Below are 23,435 nucleotides of genomic sequence, written 5' to 3'. Positions count from 1 at the left end.
ACCAGTAAAAAGGTCCACTTAAGCACTGAGACCGACCTCAAAGGCATTTAAAAACTTGAAGTGCTTTTAATAGCTGCCTTTTGAAAATACTGTTAAATCTATTTTTGAGATGGATAAACTAAGCCACCAATAGACCAAGGCAGGAGTTTTCAGAAGGACCCAGCAGTGAAAAACGGGAGTCCACTTCTCAACAACTCAGCTCCCATACGGGGACCCCAAAGATAAAAAAAAATAAATATCAGAGTACTGAATGCTTTTAAAAACCTGAGCATTCTTTAAGTCCAAATTTTCCTTCCTTCTTTCTTTGGTGGGAATCTAACCCTGACAGCCTTGAAAATTAACCCCAAGCAGTTTTCAAAATACAGCTCAGAGTGACTGTTTCTAAAATAAAAGTGAGCGGAGAGCGAGCAGAACTTGGAGGGCTTATCACCACCAGTAATGCCACCCTAATCCCTCGGCAACCCCAGCCCCTTTATGTAACCTGGGATTGCTGCAGCTCAAACAGCTTACTGGGTTTTTGGTGTTTTTCTTTAAACCTCTCGTGGACAAATGCATACACATTAAATACTTTTTTCTTCTGCCACTCTAAAGAAAAAGTTATTGTAAGAGGGGAAAAAAAATCTTTTATTTGTGAACAATGGCAAACAGAATTTAACTCATATGCCCAGAACACCACGTGTTTCTCTCTCTCATCCGTGATCTTGACTGAAATCTTCCCAATTTACAGCACTGAGGCATAACTCTCCAGTGGTAAGACATAAAAGGTCGAATCCCAAATTTCAACTCACCCCAAACACCCTCTGAAAGTGGTGGGGTCTTCCAGATAAAGAAAAAAACGTGCCCAAGGTAAACCATTTACACAATTTCCTGGCAGCGTGGGTGGCTGTGCCACAATACTTACTTCCCCGTGGCTTGCTTCCCCGCAGTGCCTCGCCAGCACAGAGCCAGGCACCCGGAGGCTCTCCTTGCCCGGAGGACGAGTTTTCGTGCCATTGATCTGACTGTTCTGACTTTCCACGGCACAAATCCTTCCAAGGCAAAATTCAACTTTCAAACTTTCAGTCGGTGCTAAGCCATTAACCTCATGCTGAACACTTATGGAAACTTAAGAAGAAAAAAATAAAACCCCTATTGAACTACTTGCAATCGGAGACCTGAATGGGCTCGATATAAAACCCACTCAAATCAACGGCAGCAGCAATAGGCTTCCCTGGATGTTGGACTAGATCCAGCTTAAAAGTTTCCATGAAATAAACTAGGCTAAGCGCATCAGCTGCATAGAAACTAACTCGGTGTAACAGGAGCATCTGTTCTTCACATCCACCATTTTCTTACAGTCTTAACTCCCCAGCGCTGCTATGACACAAGTTGCCATACAAATCACTCATCGCTGTCGTGCAACTATACATCGTCTCCTGACAGCAGCTGCCTGTACTTACTGCCTCGTTATACTGTGGATGAACTACCGATTATAAGGTAGCCTGCATGCCGTATAAACTACTTGAGCAGGTAGCTTTCCTTTGTCAAAAAACAGCTTAATGTACGTCCTATGATGGCATTACAAAGTGAAATTAACGTCTGTATTGAGACAGCTGAGGAGCACACCTTGGAACCATTTATACACAGTACAAAGCAAATGTTTACCCAAGTACAAATGAAACAGGTTGACAATTAGCTAATGTAGCTTTGTGGACATAAACCAGGTACATTCGAGCAGAACCAACATAAAATAAAAAGGAAACAGCCCTTTTCCTATCCCATGCTAAGAGCACCATGGTTAGTGGTTTGGGAAGCCTCTGTCACGTTGAAAAATTTCCTTGCCGGTGTTTAATGTGTTTATTCTACTGCTACTCTGCTGGGATAAAAATAACATCAGCAGGGCACGCTAGCTGTACGGAGGACCCACTGTCAATACTACAGTAATTGACAACATACAATTAAGTCTCACACCTGTTTATTGTAAGTAATTCATAAATAACCACTTCTAGTACACATTTTCATATTGGCTTTTAATGCTTTTGTTTTTTTTTAAGCTCAGGGACGCCCAAACTTCATCTAAGGGTCATCTCTGCAATTTACCCAGATCCAGAACGCTACACCTACTATGTGAAACTGGTGCAAACTGGTATCATTGCCACGGGTAACAGAGATGGCTTGGAAACTACACATCCCAACATGCAAGGCCCCACCAGCGCAGGCTGCTCTATGCTACGGGAGGAAGGAGTTTTGCTGGGGTGCATTCGCCTCACATGCCTCGTTTCGGCCGTATCAGCCTAAGTCATGCAGCTGCCTGCACGCAATGCTCTACACAGTGCAAAAACGAAGACCTCTACACATCTGGAGTAAGAACAGTGGTAACAAAGTCATAGCTACATATTCTTCTCTACATTTTTGTTTATTGAGACAAACTAATTAAAAGGCACAAACATAGGGCATATGTTTACATGGACATTATAACAAACATATACATTAAAAGTGTAGGAATGTGTTTCCTTTCTGCTAAACAGAAAGTTCCTAAGCTTTTATATATACAAAAGTTGTACAATTTGATGTCCTAAAGTACAAAAGATCATTTATAAAATTATTTTACACTAAGCTCTATTTTTTTTTTTGTTTTTGTTGTACTATGTAGTCCAAGCCCCTAGAACAGTTTCACGTAATGATACAGATACCTGTCACCTGAGCCAGCAGCCTGGCAATCACTGCTTGTACTGACACGGCAGGGTAGAAACGGAAGCAGTCCATTTTGACTAGTCAGTCCTGCTAGCACTCTGTGAAAATGCGCACACGCTAATCTCCATAGCTTTCAACTTCATTAAGATAAAAACATCTCAACTGTAATTTTATTTATTTTTTTTTTTAATGTAGAGTCTTGGGTTTAGGGTGGTTTTTTTTTAAACAAAGTTTTAAAAACGTGAATATGTGACATGATAGTCTAAAAAGTATATCTGTTTCCCTAGATTTTGCTTTCTACTTTATGTACAGATAAACAGGTTAAGAAATAAAAAGCACATGTAGCTTAAACATGTGTGACCATTTGTGGAGAAGTTCTGGGCTGGATAGTTCAAACCATCACCCCAGAACTCCCACAAATTGATAGAAATGTGTTAACACAATAGAAGAATAACGTAAAAATGATGATGTTTGCAAATATTTACAAAGTTGAACAGATTTGCACAACACTTGATTAAGAAATAGGGGAGAAATTAAAAGACGCTCTCTGCTTGTCCTGGAGGGGCATCCTACCTAGTTAGTGGTTAGAATAAAAACTGTATACAATTTAATATAAGACAAAACTTCTAGTGAACAACTAACACGTCTGTCCCCTGCTGTAACACCAGCAGGCTCTGATTGGGAGGCAGAGGGCATAAAAATCATACCCAGTGCCTCCAGAATCTTCCAGCTTAAAGCAATATTTCTTAAGTTTCAAAGCACTCCTTTTGCTCCTAGATAAGAGTCCCATAGGGGTCTGACTGTTGAGAGACCATGTTTACATACATTTCAACTCCTCTTCTGTCAGCCATGGCTGTTTCTCACCAAACAATAACAGTTTTTTTAAAAAAAATGTTGACTACAATGCTATATTCCCTTAGGGTAATATGTTGGGTAATATTTACATCTCCAAATATCAGGTCACAATCCCTATTATATGTTGAAGTTAGAATGATAAGTTATCATATGCTTTGCATATCAGAGCTGGTATCACCTTTCCCATAGGGAATGCTGCCTGAAATTATCATATTCCCAAAGGTAAAATGCATATTTTCTCCAAAATGCATTTTTTTTTTAAATGACAACATTGTAATGCATTTACTCATAAAAAAAAACATCAACACAGACAAAGATTCTACACTAGCTCAGAAACAGTGGACTTAACGACTGGCAAGTTAAAATTAGCCATCCACCCTGTTAAAAGATACAGTGGGGTCTTTGCTAGTGTTTAGATTAAAATAATTTTCTAAGTTATAATTTGGGGGATAAAACATAAAACTGTTTTTTAATTACTTTTTTTTTTTTTAAACTCTGGCAAATAAGTATCTGCTCTAATTCAGCATCAGTCAGCTAAAAGGTAAAACTTACTTTAAATGAAGTGCTCCAGTGAAACTCAAGTTTGAACCATATAAGCCAAATCAACAGGGGAAGATGCGACTATGGTCTCTGATGGTGCATGTTGCCCCAGTGTCTTAGTCTGAATTTATTATTAACTAAAAAAAAAACAAAAAAACAAAACAAAAAACCCAACAAAAAAAAAACCCAACCAAACAAAACCCAAAAAAGAACTGCTGGTAAGGATTCCATTTTAATCCTTTTTAATACTGTTTAGAAATTCTTTACCAGGGAGGAGACGTGGGCAAGGCCTGGGGCAGGAAAGGCATGCTCTCTACTGGTCTCATTGCTATATTTAACGGACCAGCTAACGTCATTGGTGTGGGGAGGTTCATGGGAGATGTTATAGTGACTGGATGCGCTATATTCACTGGAGCGGTTACTGGGGTAGGTAAATTGACTGGTGTGGTGAGCGTTAATGGAGATGTCATGGATAATGGACTTGTTATAGTTACAGGATGCCCTAGGTTCATCGGACTGGATATATTAACTGCACTTGATACATTTACTGGACTTCTCATGCTCATTGCAGCTGCCACTGTGACTGGGTTTGTGATAGTCCCAGAAGCCACAGAGGACGTTATATTGAATGGAGTAGTAAGAGTCACAGGCGTAGTAGCAGCAGTGGAGGTTTGGCACAAGTTAGCAGCTTCTAAAAATGAGACATAAAAAGACAAAAAGTTTTTAACACATAAAAAACCATGGACAAGATTTAAAAAAAAAAAAAAGAAAAACCAAAAACAAGAACCAAACAAGAACAGGTACAAATTCTGGAATAATTTTCTTTAGGAATTATTAGTAAGTTAAAACTGTTAACATTCTATAGCCTACAAGAAATACAAACTCTCATGCAGTTCATTTCAATTCAGTATTTTTTCCTGAGAAGTCAAGCGAGCTTGTCTTATAAAGAGGGTTTCGATGTTCATAAAAACAGTATCGTACAATCAAAAAAATCCTCCCAAGAGGAACATTATAAATAGAGGAGAGAGTGTACATACCGAATGGTACGTACTCTATAGCCTTCTCAAAGGTGAACTGACATTCTGTGAAGGTTTTAAAAAGTCATTATTAGGGACTGATAAGCAAAGCTCGTTTCAATATTTACCTGCTTATTTCAGTCTTAATTATTGCTACTAAATTGTTCCACTGGTCACAGTACTTCTACTTAGCGATTTTCAAGGCTACCCAGTCAGCACATCTTTCAACCCCCATTATCTCCTCAGCTTTCACATAAGCTACAGCTCCACACCAAGTTGTTTTGTTTTGTGGGGTTTTGGGTTGTTTTTTGGTGGTGGTTTTTTTTTTTTTTTTTTACTTTGTTTTGCAGTAAGCAGGAATTAAGTGCCGAACAAGGAAGACCCAGGAGGCCAGTGCCCGGCCCTGCTGCCGGTGGGCTCTAGCAGGGCTGGGCACTGGGGGAGCGGGCACCGGCGGTCCGGGACAGCGGAGGGATCACTAGGCATCCATCAGCACCACCTGCCGGCTACCCATACTAGAAGGCTCCAAAAACAGAAGCGGGGCGGTGGACGCGGGTAAAGGGAAGGGATGACTGCTAGAGAAACCGACAAAAATATATTCTAGATCAACGTTACGGCACTTCTAAGTCGTGTCTTATTCCACATTTGTAGGGTAGGACACCAAGCTCAGTCTACACCCACGTTTCAGGAGGTAAGCCAGGAGCAAAGAGTCCACTCTTGCCACTCGGGCAATACAAATGTACCAAGACAGAGTTAACTTTGAAAGCAACATTAGCCCCATTCAAGGGTTACTGTTGGTTCTTCAAAGTCCATATCTAGGAGGGGTGGAAAGGAAGGGAAAGAGTAAAAAAAAAAAAAAAAATTGTGAAAATAAATCGTATTAGATTAGAAAAATCCCATATATAGTGTTGTAAAGCCAACGCAACAGGTGGCACTAGCACAGGAGAACCAGCATGGAAAGAGTAGCGCATAGGCATGGCACTGACTGGTCTAGCTTCAACTTCCAAGCACAGCAGTATGCAAAGACACATCCCACCCCATGCCCCTTCCCCAATTAAGTTAAGCTAATATCACCAGTCTGACAACACTTCTACCCACCCACCTCCCTCACCCACCATTCTGTCCAAAACCACTGTTTCTGTTAAAGCATATTCAATAATCTCAGTAAGAAAGGAAGGGAAGAGAGAACAAGACATAGGAAGGAACAAGCAGAAAAAAAATTCTCAGAGATTTTCTAAATCTGACACCCATTTGCTTTATCTACTTAGTGGCCTGATGATATTTAACGTTTCTGTTATCACTACATTTTAACATGAATAAGCTATTTCTATACTGTCTGATCACAGAATGCAATTCAACTGCAGTAACAATCAAGGCGAAAGGAGCTAGCAGCCTAATACACAAATGACCTAGAAAAGAAAAAAAGATTGAAGAAACTGAAAAGAAGTTTAGGAGAAAAGAAAAAAATTAAGGTGAGGCAAAAACATTTATTACTAAAAACAGCTAGTGAAAAACAGTAAGTGGTCGCTAAGAATTTCTTCTAAAACATGTAATCCACGGGAGTCACGTGATAGGCATCAGAAATCAAACTGTAGTGAAAAGAATAAGCTAGCAGTAACGGGAGACTTTAAACTACTATACTCCTAATGACACTAAATTGAAGCAATCTGTTCTTTACAAAACTGACACATTGACCAACAACAGGAAGTTATTCAACTTCAATTACAGCGGCATAGGTGTATGTAAGCTGTGAGCTAGCAATAATGAAAAACACAATCACTTATTAGTTAATTTTCTAATGAAAAAAACCCAACAAGGATAGAAGAGTAAGTTCTATGAGTTCTAGAAAACTTTATGCAAAGACAGTTACGTGATGATAAAGCAAATGGAATAAATTGCAGGAGAAAAGATGAAAGGGACACAGAAAGCACCCACATGCAAACTGATGATGATGCAACGACAGAGGGTGTTATGTGTGTGTGTATATATACATATATATATATATATGCACACAAGTTAACAACTGGTAAATATGCATAAACACAGCTAAAAACCACATGCAAGCCAAAGAAAACAGTCTTGCCTTGAAGCAGACACAAACATCCCTTTGTAATTGATGACTGCTACGTACACATTCAAGCACAGAGACCAAAGGGAAGCACGTAATAAGGAGTTCATTTACAACAGCATAATTTTGGTCATGTTATCCCCCTGCTAGTTTTCAGCTATTACTTCTGAAATCGAGAATGACATTTTCACGTAAGACATCCTTTTCTGACATCTTAAACTCCCTATATAACTGCAACCTGCAGTATCTCATAAAACCAAGACTGTAAGTGTTGTTTTGTTTTACCTTTCTTCCTTGCTTTGACGGCCTCTTCCCATAATCTCAGGGTCTCTACCTGCTTTCCAGGCCAACTTGTTACATGTTGCTGCTGCTGCTGCTGTTGCTGCTGTTGTTGTTGTTGCTGCTGCTGTTGTTGTTGTTGTTGCTGCTGCTGTTGTTGCTGCTGTTGCTGCTGCTGTTGTTGCTGCTTCTGATTGCTGGTCTCTTCACTCATGCATGCTATGCCAATTAAGTAAGAACACAAATTCACCTTGGAAAGTTACTGTTTTCTGCTGAGATCACCAAGGCTTCTTCCATAAAGAGCGTGTGGAATCTCACAGGATTCCAAGAGCAAAAATCACAGAGGTGTTTAAAACCATATAATTAATTCTGTGCTTTATAAATCTACTTTTCCAAGAGCTAAAAACCAAAATGTAAGTCAGGAACATCTGCTTTCACTGCCAAAAATGAAATTCCTTTCTCATTATTTTGTTTGTGTTTTAGGAAGAATGAAATAAAAGGCTACAACGAGTCTCTAGAATTCAAGCTGGTTAGCTGATTCCGCTTTTTCTAAACCTCAGCTCCAGTTAAAAAAAAAAAAAAAAAAAAAAAAAAAAAAAAAAAAAAGCCTTTTTACTTTTTATTGCAAGTATAACTTAAAATTTTCAGTTTACATCACAGAACAGCATGTTACTACTCTCTGGCCACATTACAGCTCATCATTTCCACCTCTAACAACTGCTGTAAATGCCTCATGTGAACTGGCTTAGCACCACCAAACTGGCTTGGGAAGCCAGAGCTGTAACCCTATACCTTGAAAAATACTTTCACATCCAAATTTCATATTAAGCTCAACAATCGGGCATTTTAGACATTCCCGGTACCTTCCAATTATCCAGGAGTAACAGGAACTGAAAAGATGTTGTAAATTAATACTGTCTAAAAGGCTTTAAGGACAAAGTTTCCAAAGACATTCCTTACTTCTCCCTCTTGATTCTTCTGAAAACCCATTTTATATCACTAACCATGTGGGTTAACTTAAGTTACAGTTATTTTAATAGGGAAGATTTGAAAGTCAAGTCTTCGTTTGCTTACTAGGCACTCCCAGGTTCAGACTTCAGCACTTCCACAGAGTTTAAGACTAGAAGGAACTATTACAAACATCTCATTTGAACTCCTGCACAACACCAGTCAAATGCCATTAATGCCCCAAACATATCAGGGCTGGATTTAAATGCTTTTCTTGTAAGCTACTGCCAGCGGGAGGAATCATTGAGCCCCAGGGTCAAAGCTCAGAGAAAGCAGAGAGATCTTTCTCCTAATTTTAATGAGCTTTAGATGAGGCTTCAAACCTGAAACTTGGTAGATCTTAGCAGTTCTTAAATATTCTAAAATCTCCAGAATTATCTGCTGGACTTTTAGGCCTGACAGTTCAGGAAGTAGCATTGTACTCAGAAGATGAGAAAACTTGGGAACTCTTTTCTTCAAGAGATGGGTTATTCTCACAAACTGCAGGGCATTCCTAAGGGATAAGAGCACAGTCTAGCAGCAAACCAATTCCACATATGCCAATTCTTGAACTGAAGAAGATGCTGTTACCAAATATCTATTTTTAATAGGTGTGAATACCCAGACTGATGGGTATGGTTTTGCATTTTAACGTAATCAAAGGCAATTCCCTTTGCAAACACACTGTTATTAGAAATGTTTTTAAAACGTTCACCTACTTTTATTGATGCCTTGTTTACAGGTATTACAGTTGATACTTTGGCTCTGCCCGTGTGTCTTTAAGTGGCTGGTGATATATGCTGCACTCAGAAGTTTACCACAGATATTACACGATACCTTTCCTTCATGGCGCACCATGTGTGTCCGCAGTCTGTCTTTGGTGGCAAAGGCAGCAGTGCACGTCTATATGAAGGACAACAGTTACACTTGAATTGCAGACAGCATCATTACAGTATGAATTACATGCCCACTGTAAGCCTATTTTACCTTGTAGGTGCAAACAGTATCCTAAGTACACTGACAACCTTAAGTTTTACCTGTATTTATAGAGAAACCAAAATCAAACTACTAAACAGAGACTGAAAATGGAAATTGGCTTCAGAGACAATTACGACAAAAATCATACTCTATACTACTTGAACTTTCCTAGAATAGCAGGTTGCCCTACCTACCAAAGCAAGAGGTAGCTTATAAAAAAAGCCTAGAACAGGCAAAGTTGGTTTTTGATACAATTTTACTGTACAAATATGAACCTGATATCTTAAATTGCTCAATTACTTCTGTTCCCATCCAAATCAGAACAAGGAAATGAAACCTTTTTCTAATGCTATTCTTTTTACACAAGACTTTTATTTAATATGATGAGTCACTAAAACACAGGTTGGAACAAGCATGGATATGCCAAGCAAAACAGTTAATTGTTCAAGGGCAGTCAAGTTATTTCTCTTATACTCAGTCATCAACTTACGACAACTTGCTTTCAGCTTCCAGCAAAATAACAGATCCAGAATCAACTATTCCAACCCATTTTAAATGGATATACTGAGAAACATGTTTAATTTAAATATTCTGAGAAACACACTGCATGCATTACTCCAGTAATCAGCACTGAGCTGAGGACGCTGTTACAATCCCACTACTAAGTTAAGCGTATCATAAAACAGAGCACCTACGTTGTTCTCCAAGAAAGCAAAAAGCCTCTAATCTTCCTAAAAAAAGTAGCCACAACATCCTTTCAAACTGCCTCTATCTACACTTAACATCAGAACTACAGTGCTGCTGGTATGTAAGGCAGATTCGACTTTATTCCTAAACTTGCTTTTCAAAGAAAAGTCCAGGAGCAAATACAGTTCTGGAAAGATTATTCACCTGAGATTCTAACGATACAGTAAGGTATTGTTCTTAACAAATCATTTTAGCCCTTACTTGGCATTTGAAGGGTCTCTCTGTTGAGTGAACATGTTTAACGTGACAGCTTAAATGATCAGGCCTGCAAAAAAGAGAGGAACAGAAAAGAAAATGCATACTGTTACAAATACATAGTAATGATACCGTGGCTCGCGGTGCTGAACACTGCGCTGATGACCCCTTGCAGCCCACATCCCTCTGCACGGCAAGAATAAATACATTCCCCTTACCTACGCAGTGGCTTTCAGCTAGAGTAACACATAGTTACGCTGAGACCCAACCTGCAGTTTAAAACTTAACCGTGTTCTTCCACACCTGAAAATGGTATGTTTGGTTGTACCTTGTGTAAAGGTGACAGATCAACAGCTCTAAAGGTTGAAGTTTTCTCTGTTGCAAGCACAGATATAATAAATACAGCCAGCAGCAATGCAAGCTCCCCCACAATGCTCTGTCAGTACGCCTCAACCTTGCTACGAGACAAGGAGACAGTTTGCCTGCCATGCCCCATTCGGTCACTGACCTTTGCAAAGGCTGGTAAAGGGGCTCTGTGGTCACCACCAGTGACACAGACACGTGTCCTATGGGACCCGGATGAGGTCACGAAATCATTTCACAACGCTCTCATAAAAGAGCAACCGCTTTTGGCCACTGCCAATCTGGCTCAGACCGAGACCCACGCCCTAGAGGTAAACAAGGCTCTTTATCCCCTCACCAATCTTCTAAGATGTCTGGTTCTCCTAGCCCCTCGCTATGATAGCTTAACCCTTCTTGGTTATGAAAAGCCAATACTTGAGCTCGCCTGGGATTTTCTACATGGTACCTCGAGAAGCCTTTTCCACAAACACCACAGGTGTATGGTTTCGTGATGCCACCTTCGTGAGACCTCACGTGGTAGGTCATGCGATCCTTTCTCTTGAAGCGCTGATTGCAAATGGGACATTCAAAGGGTTTTTCATCTGAGTGCGACAGCTTGTGCCGGTTGAGGTGGTAGACGTCGCGGAACGCCTTCCCGCACATCTCGCACGCGTGGTTCTTCTTGACGGGCTTGCTGGGCTTCTTCACCGTCTGAGTCACTGCCATAGGCGTTGCGCCGGCACTACTGCTGGGGTTGGTGGCAGAGGAAGATGTAGTGACTGTGGACAGGATGCCTGCGATAGTTGAAACCAATGAACTTCGGCTGTTGTCACCAGCGATGGTCGAGATAAGGGGCACCATTGTGGTGGGAGTTTTCTTTGGCCGTGACACTAACTTTATCCCTGTGTGGCAGGACTCGTGACGCCTCAAATGGTAGCTGTCCCTGAAAGCTTTGCTGCAGTAAGTGCACACAAAGGAGGTTTTAGGTTTTTCCTTTTTAATCCCAACAATAGCATCCTTTAATGTTTCTGGTGCAGGCTGAGGTTTCTGCGTTATTGGTAAGGGCAGAATCGGCTTCTGATCGGGTGGCTCAACAGCAGAGCTCAGGAGAGGCAACAAACTGTTCTGTGCTGCCTGCTGTTGGTGATGTGAGGCTTCGTGTGCCTAAAACCAAACATTCACACTTAAATTCTATTGATGGGTGCTCACTCTGACGCGCTGAGAACATTTACAAACTACAGGAAAGCACATTCTAGACCAAAAGCCATTGAAGTAACAACTGGAAAAGGTTACATAATTTTGGTTTTGGACAGGATAAACCGCTTGCGCTTTAAACGCATTCGCTGTGCAGATTCTGTGGTAAGTGTAGGAAGGCACACATCATAACAATCAAATAATTATTAAGTTTCCGGAGGGCAACACTTCTTATGGAAAACAACTAGGTGCTTGTCAGATCTTTTACTAACACAGTGTTTGATCTTTACATAACAGATAACTTGTTTTGCTAACGATCATATCAGATGCCACCTTGGGACTATCTTTGGAGCATACGAATGTACTGATGGGAGCTGCAAAATAATGCCCCACCTTTAAGCCAAGCTTAGTGCATGTTGAGAATTCAACTGCAGCCACAGAGGGCCAGGATGCGATAAGGCATCTTATTTAAACAACGTGTTCGCATCGGTGTGTTAGCACTGAAACCAAAGCAACTTGCATCGAGAGCTGTCTAAAGCCACATTTCTACATTTAGCAGGTTCCCGCCGCATTTATATACTGACCACTGTGCTCTTCACGTCTGGAAAGTAGTAAGAATAGCAACACGTTCTTTTTCTCTTCATCAGCAGCTACTTTGCAATAGGAAGAGAAGCTAATCGATAAGCACTGGCAGACATCTAGAGATGCTGGAGAACACAGTTGGGGGGGGGGGTGTTGAAAAGAAGACCTAAAAGCTGCTTCCAAACTGCCAGTACCAACTGACTCTGAACTACAGAATCAGTGGGATAAGCTAAAGGGAAGAGGCAGAGCGGGGACATCATCCCCCCCCCCCCCCCCCAAAGTGTGCTGCACCAAGCACCGCTCAGCTGAGCTGCAGCCTGTGCTGCTACGGGCTGTTCTACACCATGCTTGTATTAGGCGCTGTTTATTCTAAGGCAGAAAACACTGTTATTAAAAGTCATCCAGTCAGACTGGGACAAAACCCTAGCAGATACAATTTTAAAGTGGTTTAGAAACCACACAGACCAATTCAGCCTAATGGAGCATTAAAATAAATCACTCTAGCACCTTAAGCCAGTTTAAGCGCATCTGTATTCAAGATGTGCCTCAGTCTCATCACACCAGTTTTAAATCAGTCTCGTTATTAGCGCAGCGTGCCAGGTCTGAAGCTGAGTTTGGGGAAACTTGCATTCCCATTAGATTGGTACAGCAGCCTCCCAGGACTTCTTCCCTACAGTTTCCTTCACAAAGGAATACGACTCAAGGCTGCAAGAGCTGAATAAAACGCTGTGCTGGCTCACGACCCCCAACCTGTCTACTTTTATGCCGGTTGAGGACGGACAGCGTTACGAAGCATGCTCAGGCTAATACTCTTCCTACGTGAATCCATTTCATCACGTCCTTTGGAGAAGTCAGTATTTCTAGAAGCTCACTTGGGGACTTTTTCTTAGTTGCATCCAAGCTCCAGCCGCTTTGCCTCTCCCAACCACAGCCTCTCCCGACTACAGCCACCTCGGTGCAACTCTTCCTCGGCTGCAGGGGAGCTCCCGCCTCCTCCTGCCACCGCACAAACCCTGCATCGCTTTAGCCACTCATTTTTCAGGAGCGCGATGCCGGTGATCTTTGGATAAAAGCCACCGGTGGATACAAACACTAACCCACGTGGGTATGAATACGTGCTCCCTAACACTGCAAGCCTATCTGACAGGAAAACAGTTCACGGGAGAAAGCCCGGATTCAGTATGATAACAGGAGACAAAACTTGCGGGAATGGTTAGGAGCCAGGCCATCCTGTCCGTTTTTATCTGCATTTTACGTCCCATCTGTGCCGAAGCTTGGGAGGCAACAGGTAGGCTGAGCATTACCACACTGCGCCTGGCCACAGCAGCCACCTCAAACAACAGCCTAAGGGGCTGGTTTGCAGAAGCGATTGCTGAAGAGTCGAACGCAGAACTCTCCTGGAGGCTACGCACGGCACAAGCTCCAGCACCTCCATTAAACTTTTGCCTGACTTCAGTGACAATTGTGGATTTTCAACCATTTATTTTCCGTGTTGTTAAAAAGCCATCGAGACATCTACATTGCATAAGAAGAATAGAGTATGTACAATACACATTGAAAGTACAATATTGAGCAAGTTGTGTACTTAAATACAATTTTAATTTTAAAAAATACTGAAATGTTTTACAGCCAACTTTAAATAAGCATTGAACAGTGTTGTTAAACTGCATCAGAAGACACTTAAGAGCACCTAAGGATAGCTCCAGAGATACAGTTTCAAAGGCAGAGCTAGCAGATCGGATAATAGAGAGCCCAAATCCTTTGGACAAGGTTCAAACTTATGCAGTTTATGGATATTTTTAAGCCTTAAAGAATCGTCAGCACTTCAAGGTAATGATGCACTTATTCCTACGAAACCGACAGAGACAGTGGACATAAAACAATGTATATTCATAAGGCTACAGGCTATGAAGCTGCTGCTTATGTAAGTCTGCTTATCTTGGTTCCCAGATAGCCAGTGTTATTAGCAGCGCTGTCTTTCTAACAACCCCTCTTTGCAACAAGCAGTATTCCTCAGTTTCCAAGGACTGCCTGTATTAAAGCCTTTTAAAAAAGGATCAGGCAGTATTTTTTTTTAACTCGCTGTTCAAGAAGGGAAGACAGCACCTGCTGCACGCCTCTCGCAAGTCATTTTTATTCAGGCACAGACCACGGTTTTACTTGACCTAGCATTAATGTCAAGTCAACATTTTTGCGATATTTCGATCGCCTGGGACAGGCTCTTGTGCAAAATACCCTCGTTCTAGCACTAATTTTTTTCTTTCCTGGGGGGGCAGTAAACAAAAAAGGCCTAATTCGTGACCTGGAGTGGTAGGATGTGGCACCGTGAACTTCCAATGCCAGAGGCTAAAATATTTTTGCGCTCCAGCCTTAATGTGAGAGCAACAAATTAGCATGAGTCATATCTTGAACACTCTGTTTGATGGATGATTCCTCCTCACATTAAAAGACACAACTTTCACTTTCTGAGCAGATAACTAAAAGTAGTTTTCAAAATATGCATTTCAGGGACTAGCAAGATCCAAACAAGAACTGCTTATTCAGTATCACAATTGTTTCTTTAAAGAGAGATACAATTCATTAAAATGCCACCTAAACACAATCAATCAAACAACTTTATTTGGAAAGAGCAATTTACAGTCACACATCCCATTGCTAGCGAGACTAAAAATTAAGACATTGAAACCTCCCCTAAAAACATTTTGCTAAAAATTACAACTTTACACACCGCGTATTAAACTGTCCCTTAGAAATCCTGTCACAGCTGAAATACACACTTGGTAAAACTTCCCCCACGAAGAACAAGCATGTATATTCAGTCACTTGCATTTGTTATTTAACTGACACTGGGGAGGGGGGCCGGGAGGGGCTTTTAAATCCACTTTTTGTTACTAGTTTTAACTTATCAGTTGGATCTTGGCTGACATGCTGTTGGTGAGAATGGGAAGAAGAAAAACTTAAGTCACATCAGGAATATCTTAACAGTGCTTTCTGCTGGGTGCATTAGGATGCTCGCACCCTATATCGTTGGTTTTAACAAAATGACTCAAGAAACAATATTCAGCATTTATTATGAGGTCTTAAAGCTTTATTATTTGGGGCAAAAAAAAAAAAAAAAAAAACGGAAAATTTCCACGTCACAGTTTTATGAAGATGCTTCCAAGTCGCACATAGCTAAGTCCTTTAGGAAAGTGAACTGCTGACTCCTTAATTAAAAGCAGCAAAGCCTACTCCTAAATCAAAGTGTGACATCGCTATTTCAAAATACAGTACCGTTCAAAAAAAATAAAGACGAGCAGCAAGAAGCTGGACACGTACTTGAAAGTATTACTTGGCATTTCTTACAGAGGTTGCTGCAATACCATACTGCCAGCCTATGAATAATTTCCCCTCAAAAACGCTCATTTGTGAGCCTGGGAGGCAGAAAAGCGATAAAACAGCCCCAACTCGGAGAGAGATGGCCCTAAACTAAGGAGATTAACTTCTTAGCGTGAAGTTTCCTACGTGCGAATCACAACTGCCCACTAGAGTGAGAAATAATTCACAAGACCTCAGCCAAACTCGATGGCATCACCCACATTCATCACGAAAAGGCGGAAAACCCAGTGCCCAGCTCCTGGTACCGGCTCCCCGGAACATTCCCGGCGTGTTTTTGGAGGCAGAGCACCCGAGCGAGTGACTCATCCCTCGGTACTTGCAAGGGAATAATTTTTCCTCTCTAAAGGAATGGTGCTCGCTCTTGGCGGATTTATTCATTCAACTCAGGTTTTCAAACTCGTGTCACGGGTTGGGTTTGGGTTTAATTCCGAGGAGGACAGTGAGTAAGCGAGTGACCGCCGCCGGGAATGTGCAAAGAGGATTATTTTACCTTGAGAAAGGTGATGTGCGGGGCTTTTTTTTTTTTTTTTTTTTTTTTTTTGGCTGCTGCTGCTGCAATTACACATTTTATGTTTCCACGCTCAAAAAGAGCAGGAGGCATCAGAAAACAATCCGGCGTGAAAGGGCTCGGCTCACAAAAGCCAGGGGAGGATTTTTTTTTTTTTTTTAGGGTTTTTTTTGGTACACTGGATTTTCTTCGGAATTACATAAACAGCGGTGTTTTTAAGTCGGTCTTTCGCAGACAGAAGGGGGGAAAATTGTGACTCAGTTGGCAAAGGGAGGGGTTGCACGCTCCACGGTCCCTATTCCTCCCTGTTACCGTTAGCATTTGGCCAGTTTTTACAAAAATCCGGCCCGCTCGCGTCCTATTTTAAAAGAAAACAAGCTCCCTCGTCACCCGGCCCCTGAGTCAGGCTGTTTAAAGAGGGATTAATTTATTCTCCCAGACACGGTGTTTGTTGCATCGGGGTTTTGTTAAGAGCCCGGTGAGAAGGTTGGGGTGGGTTTGGTTTTGGGGGTTTTTTGGGGTTTGTTTTGTTGGGTTTTTTTTTTCTTTTTGGCGGGGGGAAAGGGAGGAAGAGAAAAAACAAACAAACAAAACCCGAAGCTATTTCGGGTTTTTGTGGGGGGGAAAAGAAAAATCTAAAAAAAAAAAAAAAAAAAAATTTAAAATATAAACATTGGGGTTTTTTTGGTTTTTTTTTTTTAAAAAAAAAGGGGGGAAAAACATCGCGGGGCGGCGGCGGAGCGCCGTGCGCGATCAGCTCGGGGGAGGCGGGCGGGGAGAAAGTGCAGGAGAGGGAAAGGAGGGAAAGGAGCTGCCGGCGGGCGCGGGGCCGGGTCAGCCGCTGCCCCGGGCGGGCCGGGCCGGGCCGGGCCGGGCTGGGCCCCGCCGCGGGCCGGGCCGGGAGGAGAGGAGAGGCGGGCGGGAGGCCGGGCGGCGGCGCTGACTGACAGCCCCGGCCTAGCGGGGAGCCCGGCGGGCGGCCGCCCGCCCGCGGCCGCTGAGGGGAGGCGCGGGGGGGGGGGGGGGGGGGGGGGGGGGGGGGGGGGGGGGCGCGGGCAGCGCCGGCCGCCGCGGGGCCTCACCTGAAAGAGGAACGCGGTCCAGTTGGCCTCCATGGCGGGGGCGTCCCGGCCCTCGTCGGGCGGCGGCGGCGGCTCCGGCGGCGCGGTCCTCCCCCCCCTCCCTCCCCCGGGCCCCAGCTACATGGAGCCGACAACAAAGCGGCGGCGGCGGCGGCGGCTCAACATGGCAGCGCCGAGCGGCCGCTTCCGCTAACCTCCGGGCTGCACCACTGCGGCCCAGAGGGGGGGGGCGGCGGCGCGGCGGCCCGGCGGGGCGGCGCGGGCCCGGACCGCCGCGGCGCCGCCCCCGCCGCTCCCCTCGCCTCGGGGCGGGCGGCGGAACCGGGGCGGCGCGGCGGGGCGGCGGGGCAGGGCGGCGGGGCCGGGGCGGCGCGGCGGGCCGGCCGCCCCCCCCCCCCGCGGGGCTGGCAATGGGCCGGTCCCGGGCTGGGGAAAGCCGAGGCGAGCTGTGGCGAGAGAAGATGGAGGAGCGGGCGAGGTGTCCAGGGCCGCCGCCGCCGCCGCCTTCGCTACGCCCCGGCCCGGCCCGCGGGGGGCCGCCCGCGCCGCCCGCCCTCCCCTTCTCCCCTCCCCGCCCGCCCGCTCGCCGCCCCCGCCCGCCGCGCAGGGAGGGAACCGCGGGGGCGGCGGCAGCGGCGGGGGGCGGCTTCGCCCGCGGGTGCGGGCCGCCGGCGGCGGCGGGCGGAGGCCCCGCAAGTGCCGCCCCGCCCGCCCGCCGCCGGCGGCGGCAGCGCCGGGACCCGCGGGGGCGGGAGTGAAGGAGGAGGGGGGGGGGTGGGAGAGAGGGATGGCGGGGCCGCCCCGGGGGTCGCTGCCGCCTTCAAGCGGGCTGGCCCGGGGCTGCCGGGGCGCAAAGCCCTTCATCAGCACACCGGGGAGGCGTGGGCAGCGCCGTCCCCGCAGCCCGGTACTCACGGCGGCTTCCCGGTGGGCAGGGACGGGCTCCCCCCCGACCCCCCCACCACCCCAGGGCTGTGCAGCCCCTGGCCTGGCTCATACGGTTCTGGCGATTGCGGGGGGGGGGGGGGGGCTTCCACGGCCCCCCCCCCCCCCCCCCCGGCAGGCTGTCCTGCACCCCTGAAAGCTGCAAACTGACCGGGTTTGCTGGTATCTTAAGGCATCTGCAGCGCAGCACCTGAATGCAAATCAAAGCCACAAGCAATTAAGTATATACTTACCGTTAATTACGTGTTTACACACATCAAGCACATCCCTGACAGGCGGGCGGGGACGGGGCCCTGAGCTCCCCAGCAGTCTCGGGGGACAGGGGAGGATGCGGGGACACCGGGGGGGGGGCACCTGCACCACCGCCTCGTCTGGCGTTTCTTCGGGGAGCGCGGGACAAACGCCAGCGCGGCGGGTTAAGCGCTGCGACAGGACAGGTGTTTTAAAACCAGACCTCTGCTCACACAGAAGGGCCGTCTTCCCTCGGACTGGGGGAGATGAGAACAGGCTTACAGGACTTCTTTTTTTTTTTTTTTTTCCTCCCCCCCCCCCTTTCACCCCGGCTCTGTTCAATCCTCTTTGCTCAGGCCCAGATCCGCGCTGAGCCGTGCTGCGCATCTGAGGCCTCGGCCGCCGCGGTGCCCGCTTCACCGAAAACACCCGGCGGGTCGGGCGATTGAAGAAACGCAGCCGTGTCGCCGCTGGCTTCCGCGCAGCTTGACCTGAGTAAGCAGGGCTAAATACGGCTCACGTCAATGAAGTTTCCCATACTACTTCCTCCCTTATGGGAGAGCCGGTTGGTTTTTCTTGTCTCCTGTTACAGATAATGCAAAGGCCAGTCCCGAAGCCCCAGCTCAGTGTAATGCCGGTGCCGTGCTCCCGCGGTGGGGAGAAGGGACGGCGGAGGCCGAGCAGCCGTTGGCAGGGGACTCATCGGGGGTCCCATCCCACCGGCTCAGCTGCCGCTTTGTGCAATTTCGGGCGAGTCACCTGGCTCCTGCGGCGCTGGTCCTCGGCCCTCCCCGAGCGTTTCTTCACTTTCCAAGAGCATTGCAAAACAGTAGTTGTTCTGTTCAGAGTGACACTTGCGGTTGTTTCACGCCTCTCAGGCTATCTGCTAGCTTTTCTCCTTGAAACCCCAGTGCTGGAGCCGAGCGATTACGTCAAACTCTGTTTGCATTAAAAAAAAATGTTTCTCGGCCTTGTGACCCCAGAGGAAAGTTTGTGGATAGGTGCCCGGGGGTCTCGGCTGCCTGGAGTGGCCGGACCCACTGAGGGGTACCCGCGGCTCTGACAGTCCGTCTGCCTCAGGGAATTTGGAGCCTGCTTGTTTTTGATCACCCCTGACTGCACCACGGTAGACCTCTGTGCTGATGCAGCCAGCGGGCAGCGCTGGCAACATGCAAAATATCGCCCTTGCTCTGCAGAAGCTCTTAATTAAGAAACACAAACCAAAAAAAGGAGCCAAAGGGGTTTGCTAGTACACGTGCAACACGCGCTGTCAGCTCTGCCGGGATCGCGCCGGCCCAGCTCGCCCGTAGATGGTTTGGTTTGTTCTGCTCCGCAGAGATGTTCTTCCCAGCCGCGGCGCAGCCACCGGCAGAGCAGGGGCTGCGGGAGAGCCGAGAGAGAGGAGGAAACCCGCGTTTGTAGAGAGGGGGACACCACTGCCGCTCCTGGTTATTTTTCTCCCGGTCGGTCAGTTATTTTTGTTAACGCTTATTAATGAAGACTTGGGAGAAGTCTCTTTGTTAAGGGATCACACTCACTTCAATTAAAGGCTAAGAAAACTACCCAAGCGTATCACTGAGTCATCGAAGAAATCCTGATGAGCACGTAGGAGGCTAAACTCCATGTTCTTCTTGTTTTTACAACTAAAGAACCAAGAGGGGATACCGGAACAAAACCTAGAAGACTCAAAGCCTTCTTACTAAGTCGGAGGAGAGGGAAACAGAGCTGGAGCCCACTTTCCTCTTGACGGTGTCCAGCTGAGCCCTCCCAGCCCCTCTCGCACGCCTGACACGGGGCAGCAATTGCCGAGAGAAAAACTGCATTGGGAGCAAAGCGAGCCAAGGTGCTGCAGAGAATCCCCGGTGGGGGAGAAAGAGTTTGCAGGAGCTGTATTTATAAAGGGCAAGTCTATGCCAAACCTGACAAACTTTCCTTTACCCAGAATTATAACTGGAAATATAAAAAGCCACAGTGTTTGAAAACACATATTTACATTATATATGCCCCAAAGCAGAATAAACAAAGGTTAGATTTGTAAACTCTCCATCTTAATTAAAGTAGCACTGCTTTGGACAAACCCACACAACAGGTGGCTTGAAGTGTTGTGTTATTTAATTTATACCTTCCAGCTCCCTTCGTCATCGAGCTGGGACAGTGATAGCATCAGCAGCCACCCTGCTGCCGCTCTGGTACCCATGGCAAGCGTGCAAAGGGAATTTCTAGGGCACCGGGAACCATGCGGCCCATTTACCACTGTCCCGAGGCTGCTCTTTTCTGCCTTTTCAAACAAAAATCTCCCCTCCTTTCTTCCTCAGCACTTCCCACATCGTTGGGAAGGACCGGAATGCTGCTGGGGCTGCCGGGGTGTCCCCCGCCTCCAGCCCCTGTACCGAGACCGGTTTTGGGAAGCCTCCCGGGGACCGGGCTAGCACCGGGGCTGCCCCTCGGTGCCACAGCCGTGCTCTGCCCGCTGCCGGCACTGCCGAAACCCCCGCGCAGCCCCCGGCCGCCCACGTGCCCTCCTGCCACCCAGCACGCAGCTCCCCGGGGACGTCCGCCTCCAGAAGAAGCAATACCCACGGTTAATCTGTTGAACCCACCTCGCGGCACAACTCGTACAGAGAGGAGCTGTTTCCTCCACCGTGCTCAGCCACAAAATAGTTAATAAAGTGCCTGTTGGCACAGGTGCCATTAGCTGTGCTGCCTGCTCGGGAAGCCGGGCAGGGCAGGGGGATGCAGCTCCCCTCCGTGAACCCGGGAGCCCCAGAAGGACCATCTGAACTCTACCCATTTTATCCCATTAGCCTTGCAGAAGCTCCCTGTGCGTTAGGACCCGTAGTGGGACATGAGCAATAAAATCATAATTTGCTTTTCTGCTGTCTGCATCTCGCATGGTTGTAGAGCGGACGAGTTGGGCTGGGCGAGAGGCTGCCCCACGGCAGGCACATGCACCCATGCACCCTCCTCACCCAAGCCCTTCAAAGCGCTTTCCCCCAGCCCCTGCCTGCCTGCTGACACACCGTGCTCTGATTTTGCTCGGCGAGCGTGTGCTCGCATCACTAAGAATAGAAAATGTTGTCAAATATTTCAGCTTCAGAGGAACCCCTTTCTGTCTGTGCTCTGCTCCCCGAGGGACGCGGCGGGCTTTGAATTTCACAGCTCCATGGGGCTGAAGAGCCCTCGAGTGTGTAAATAAGCTGCAACAACATTACTGAGAATGTGCTCCCCGCAGGCAGTTTCCCTTCAGCTGCTTCCCAACTTTGTGTCTTCTCTGATTTCTCTCTTTGCAGTCTCGACTTCCCTCTCAAACTGATCAGGGAAGCTAAAAAGAGACAGTAAAATAAGTCAGCACAAGGAAGAAGCACAGGTTGAAGCAGAGCATGTGCCCGCTGCGAAGGCTCGGCCGCCGGCGGGACAGCCTCCCCGCCAGCACGGCCGTACCGTGCCGGCTCACGCCGCGGGACGGTTCAGCATCCTCCGAAGAGCATCCCATCGCATCCCTCTGCCCGGCACCCGCCGGACAAGCGCGTCCCTGACCTGCAGCAAAACGCGGGTGGAAGGTGCTGCGGGGACAGACAACCCATTTGCTACGCAGAGGGAAAGGGAAAGCTCTTGCCAGATGGCTGCCCACAGTCGTCGTCTCTGCTACCACGCGAGCCTGCTGCCACCCATCCCTCCCTCCATCCCGCGCCCTCGGGCAGCGGTGGGAGCGATGCCCTGCCTGCACCCTGCCAGGGCCACCATGCACCCCTGCCCCGGGGCTTAGCAGGAGCGCTGCTGCTGCTGCGGAGAGCGCCGTCGCCTTCTCATAATTAGCACATCTGAAAGATCGCTCCACTTTTCAAAAGAGGAAAATAGGATGCAGGAAATTACCAGCCGGCTCGGCTGAATCACCGCAGAAAGGCACTACGACAATCAATGGAGATGCAGCAAGAAGCTACTCAAAGGGAAGGAGCCTCGTTAGCAGGACTCAGCAGGGATGGCTGAAAGCTGCTCGACTCTCTGTTTTCATGTTTTTAGCACCAAACTTTGAGGTGCGCCGCTGCAGCAGCCATGTATGAGGTAGAGAGTGAAACTGGAAAAGCCAGCGTGATGCCCGTGGCTGTGCTCGTGGTGCTACAAGGGCCACACGCTGTCCCGGCTGCAGAGAGACCTCCGGGTCCGTACGGAGCCGGGTGGGAGCTCCCACCACGTACTTGCCGGCCCAGGGCTCCCCGAGAGCCGGGCGATGCCCGTGCCCCCCGCCAGGCAGGAAAAGCATTACAGCTACTCCGTGCTTTCAGGAGTTCCCTGGAGAAAGCATTCCCATGCCAAACAGCCCTGCAACGGTCGCTCCCCTCCGTGCAGTTCTCCCAAACTGTTCCCTCCCGGCTGCACCTCGTGCACCCCCTGTCCCCCCTTCGGCCACGCTGCCGCGCCTGCTATGGAAAACCCTTCCTGCCTTCCCTTGGGATTTCATCATCCTCCCTAAACTTTGTCATCCCCGTGAATCCGGCACCGTCCCCTCTCCCTGCGGTGCCGCGGCAGGCGGATTCCCGCTTTCCCGCAGCCTGAGCTTCGCTTTCCCCGGGGCACGCAGCATCGCCGGGGGCTGGTTCCCTTCCTCCACGGCTCCACCGCTTCCCTCGCAGCCCGGCGCACGGCACGGCACGGCGGGAGATGCTCGGTGCTTCCAGCCGGCACAGCCCACGGGACGGCGGCCAGCGAGCCGCGGCCGAGGAGGAGCAAGCACGGCTATGTTTAGCCCCGCCGCCGGCGGGCAGCGTGCCGGGAAAGTGGCGTTATCTCTTCCCACCTCCTTGTCCTCAGCTGCGACGGAGCTAATCTCTGCTTGG

The 23,435-nt window shown here is 47.4% G+C and overlaps 1 protein-coding gene and 1 long non-coding RNA gene across 9 annotated transcripts; both read right to left on the bottom strand.

Annotated features, from left to right (window-relative positions):
• Positions 1 to 2,379: 2,379 nt before the first annotated feature.
• On the bottom strand, positions 2,380 to 17,655 carry VEZF1 (vascular endothelial zinc finger 1). Of its 8 annotated transcripts, none has more exons than XM_030028093.2 (7): positions 17,425 to 17,647; positions 11,039 to 11,844; positions 10,345 to 10,408; positions 9,138 to 9,321; positions 7,438 to 7,656; positions 5,106 to 5,150; positions 2,380 to 4,759 (listed from the first exon to the last, which is right to left on the bottom strand). In XM_030028093.2, the coding sequence occupies exons 1-7, from the start codon at positions 17,455 to 17,457 to the stop codon at positions 4,332 to 4,334; spliced, it is 1,779 nt and encodes a 592-aa protein (XP_029883953.1). In that variant the 5' UTR covers positions 17,458 to 17,647; the 3' UTR covers positions 2,380 to 4,331. The 8 variants fall into 8 exon arrangements, with proteins under 8 accessions (XP_029883953.1, XP_029883954.1, XP_029883956.1 ...); XM_030028094.2 differs by having other exon boundaries at positions 7,438 to 7,650; positions 17,425 to 17,641; XM_030028096.2 differs by having other exon boundaries at positions 11,147 to 11,844; positions 17,425 to 17,638.
• Positions 17,656 to 21,188: 3,533 nt separating this feature from the next.
• On the bottom strand, positions 21,189 to 23,338 carry LOC121233570. The gene is made up of 2 exons (XR_005933293.1): positions 22,042 to 23,338; positions 21,189 to 21,922 (listed from the first exon to the last, which is right to left on the bottom strand). It is a non-coding gene; the product is annotated as an uncharacterized LOC121233570 (long non-coding RNA).
• Positions 23,339 to 23,435: the final 97 nt, after the last annotated feature.

Source organism: Aquila chrysaetos, chromosome 10 (genome assembly GCF_900496995.4).
Source record: "Aquila chrysaetos chrysaetos chromosome 10, bAquChr1.4, whole genome shotgun sequence".
Lineage (NCBI taxonomy): Eukaryota > Metazoa > Chordata > Aves > Accipitriformes > Accipitridae > Aquila > Aquila chrysaetos.
Note: the sequence above shows the minus strand (reverse complement) of the source record. Positions and strands in the feature narration are given on the sequence as shown.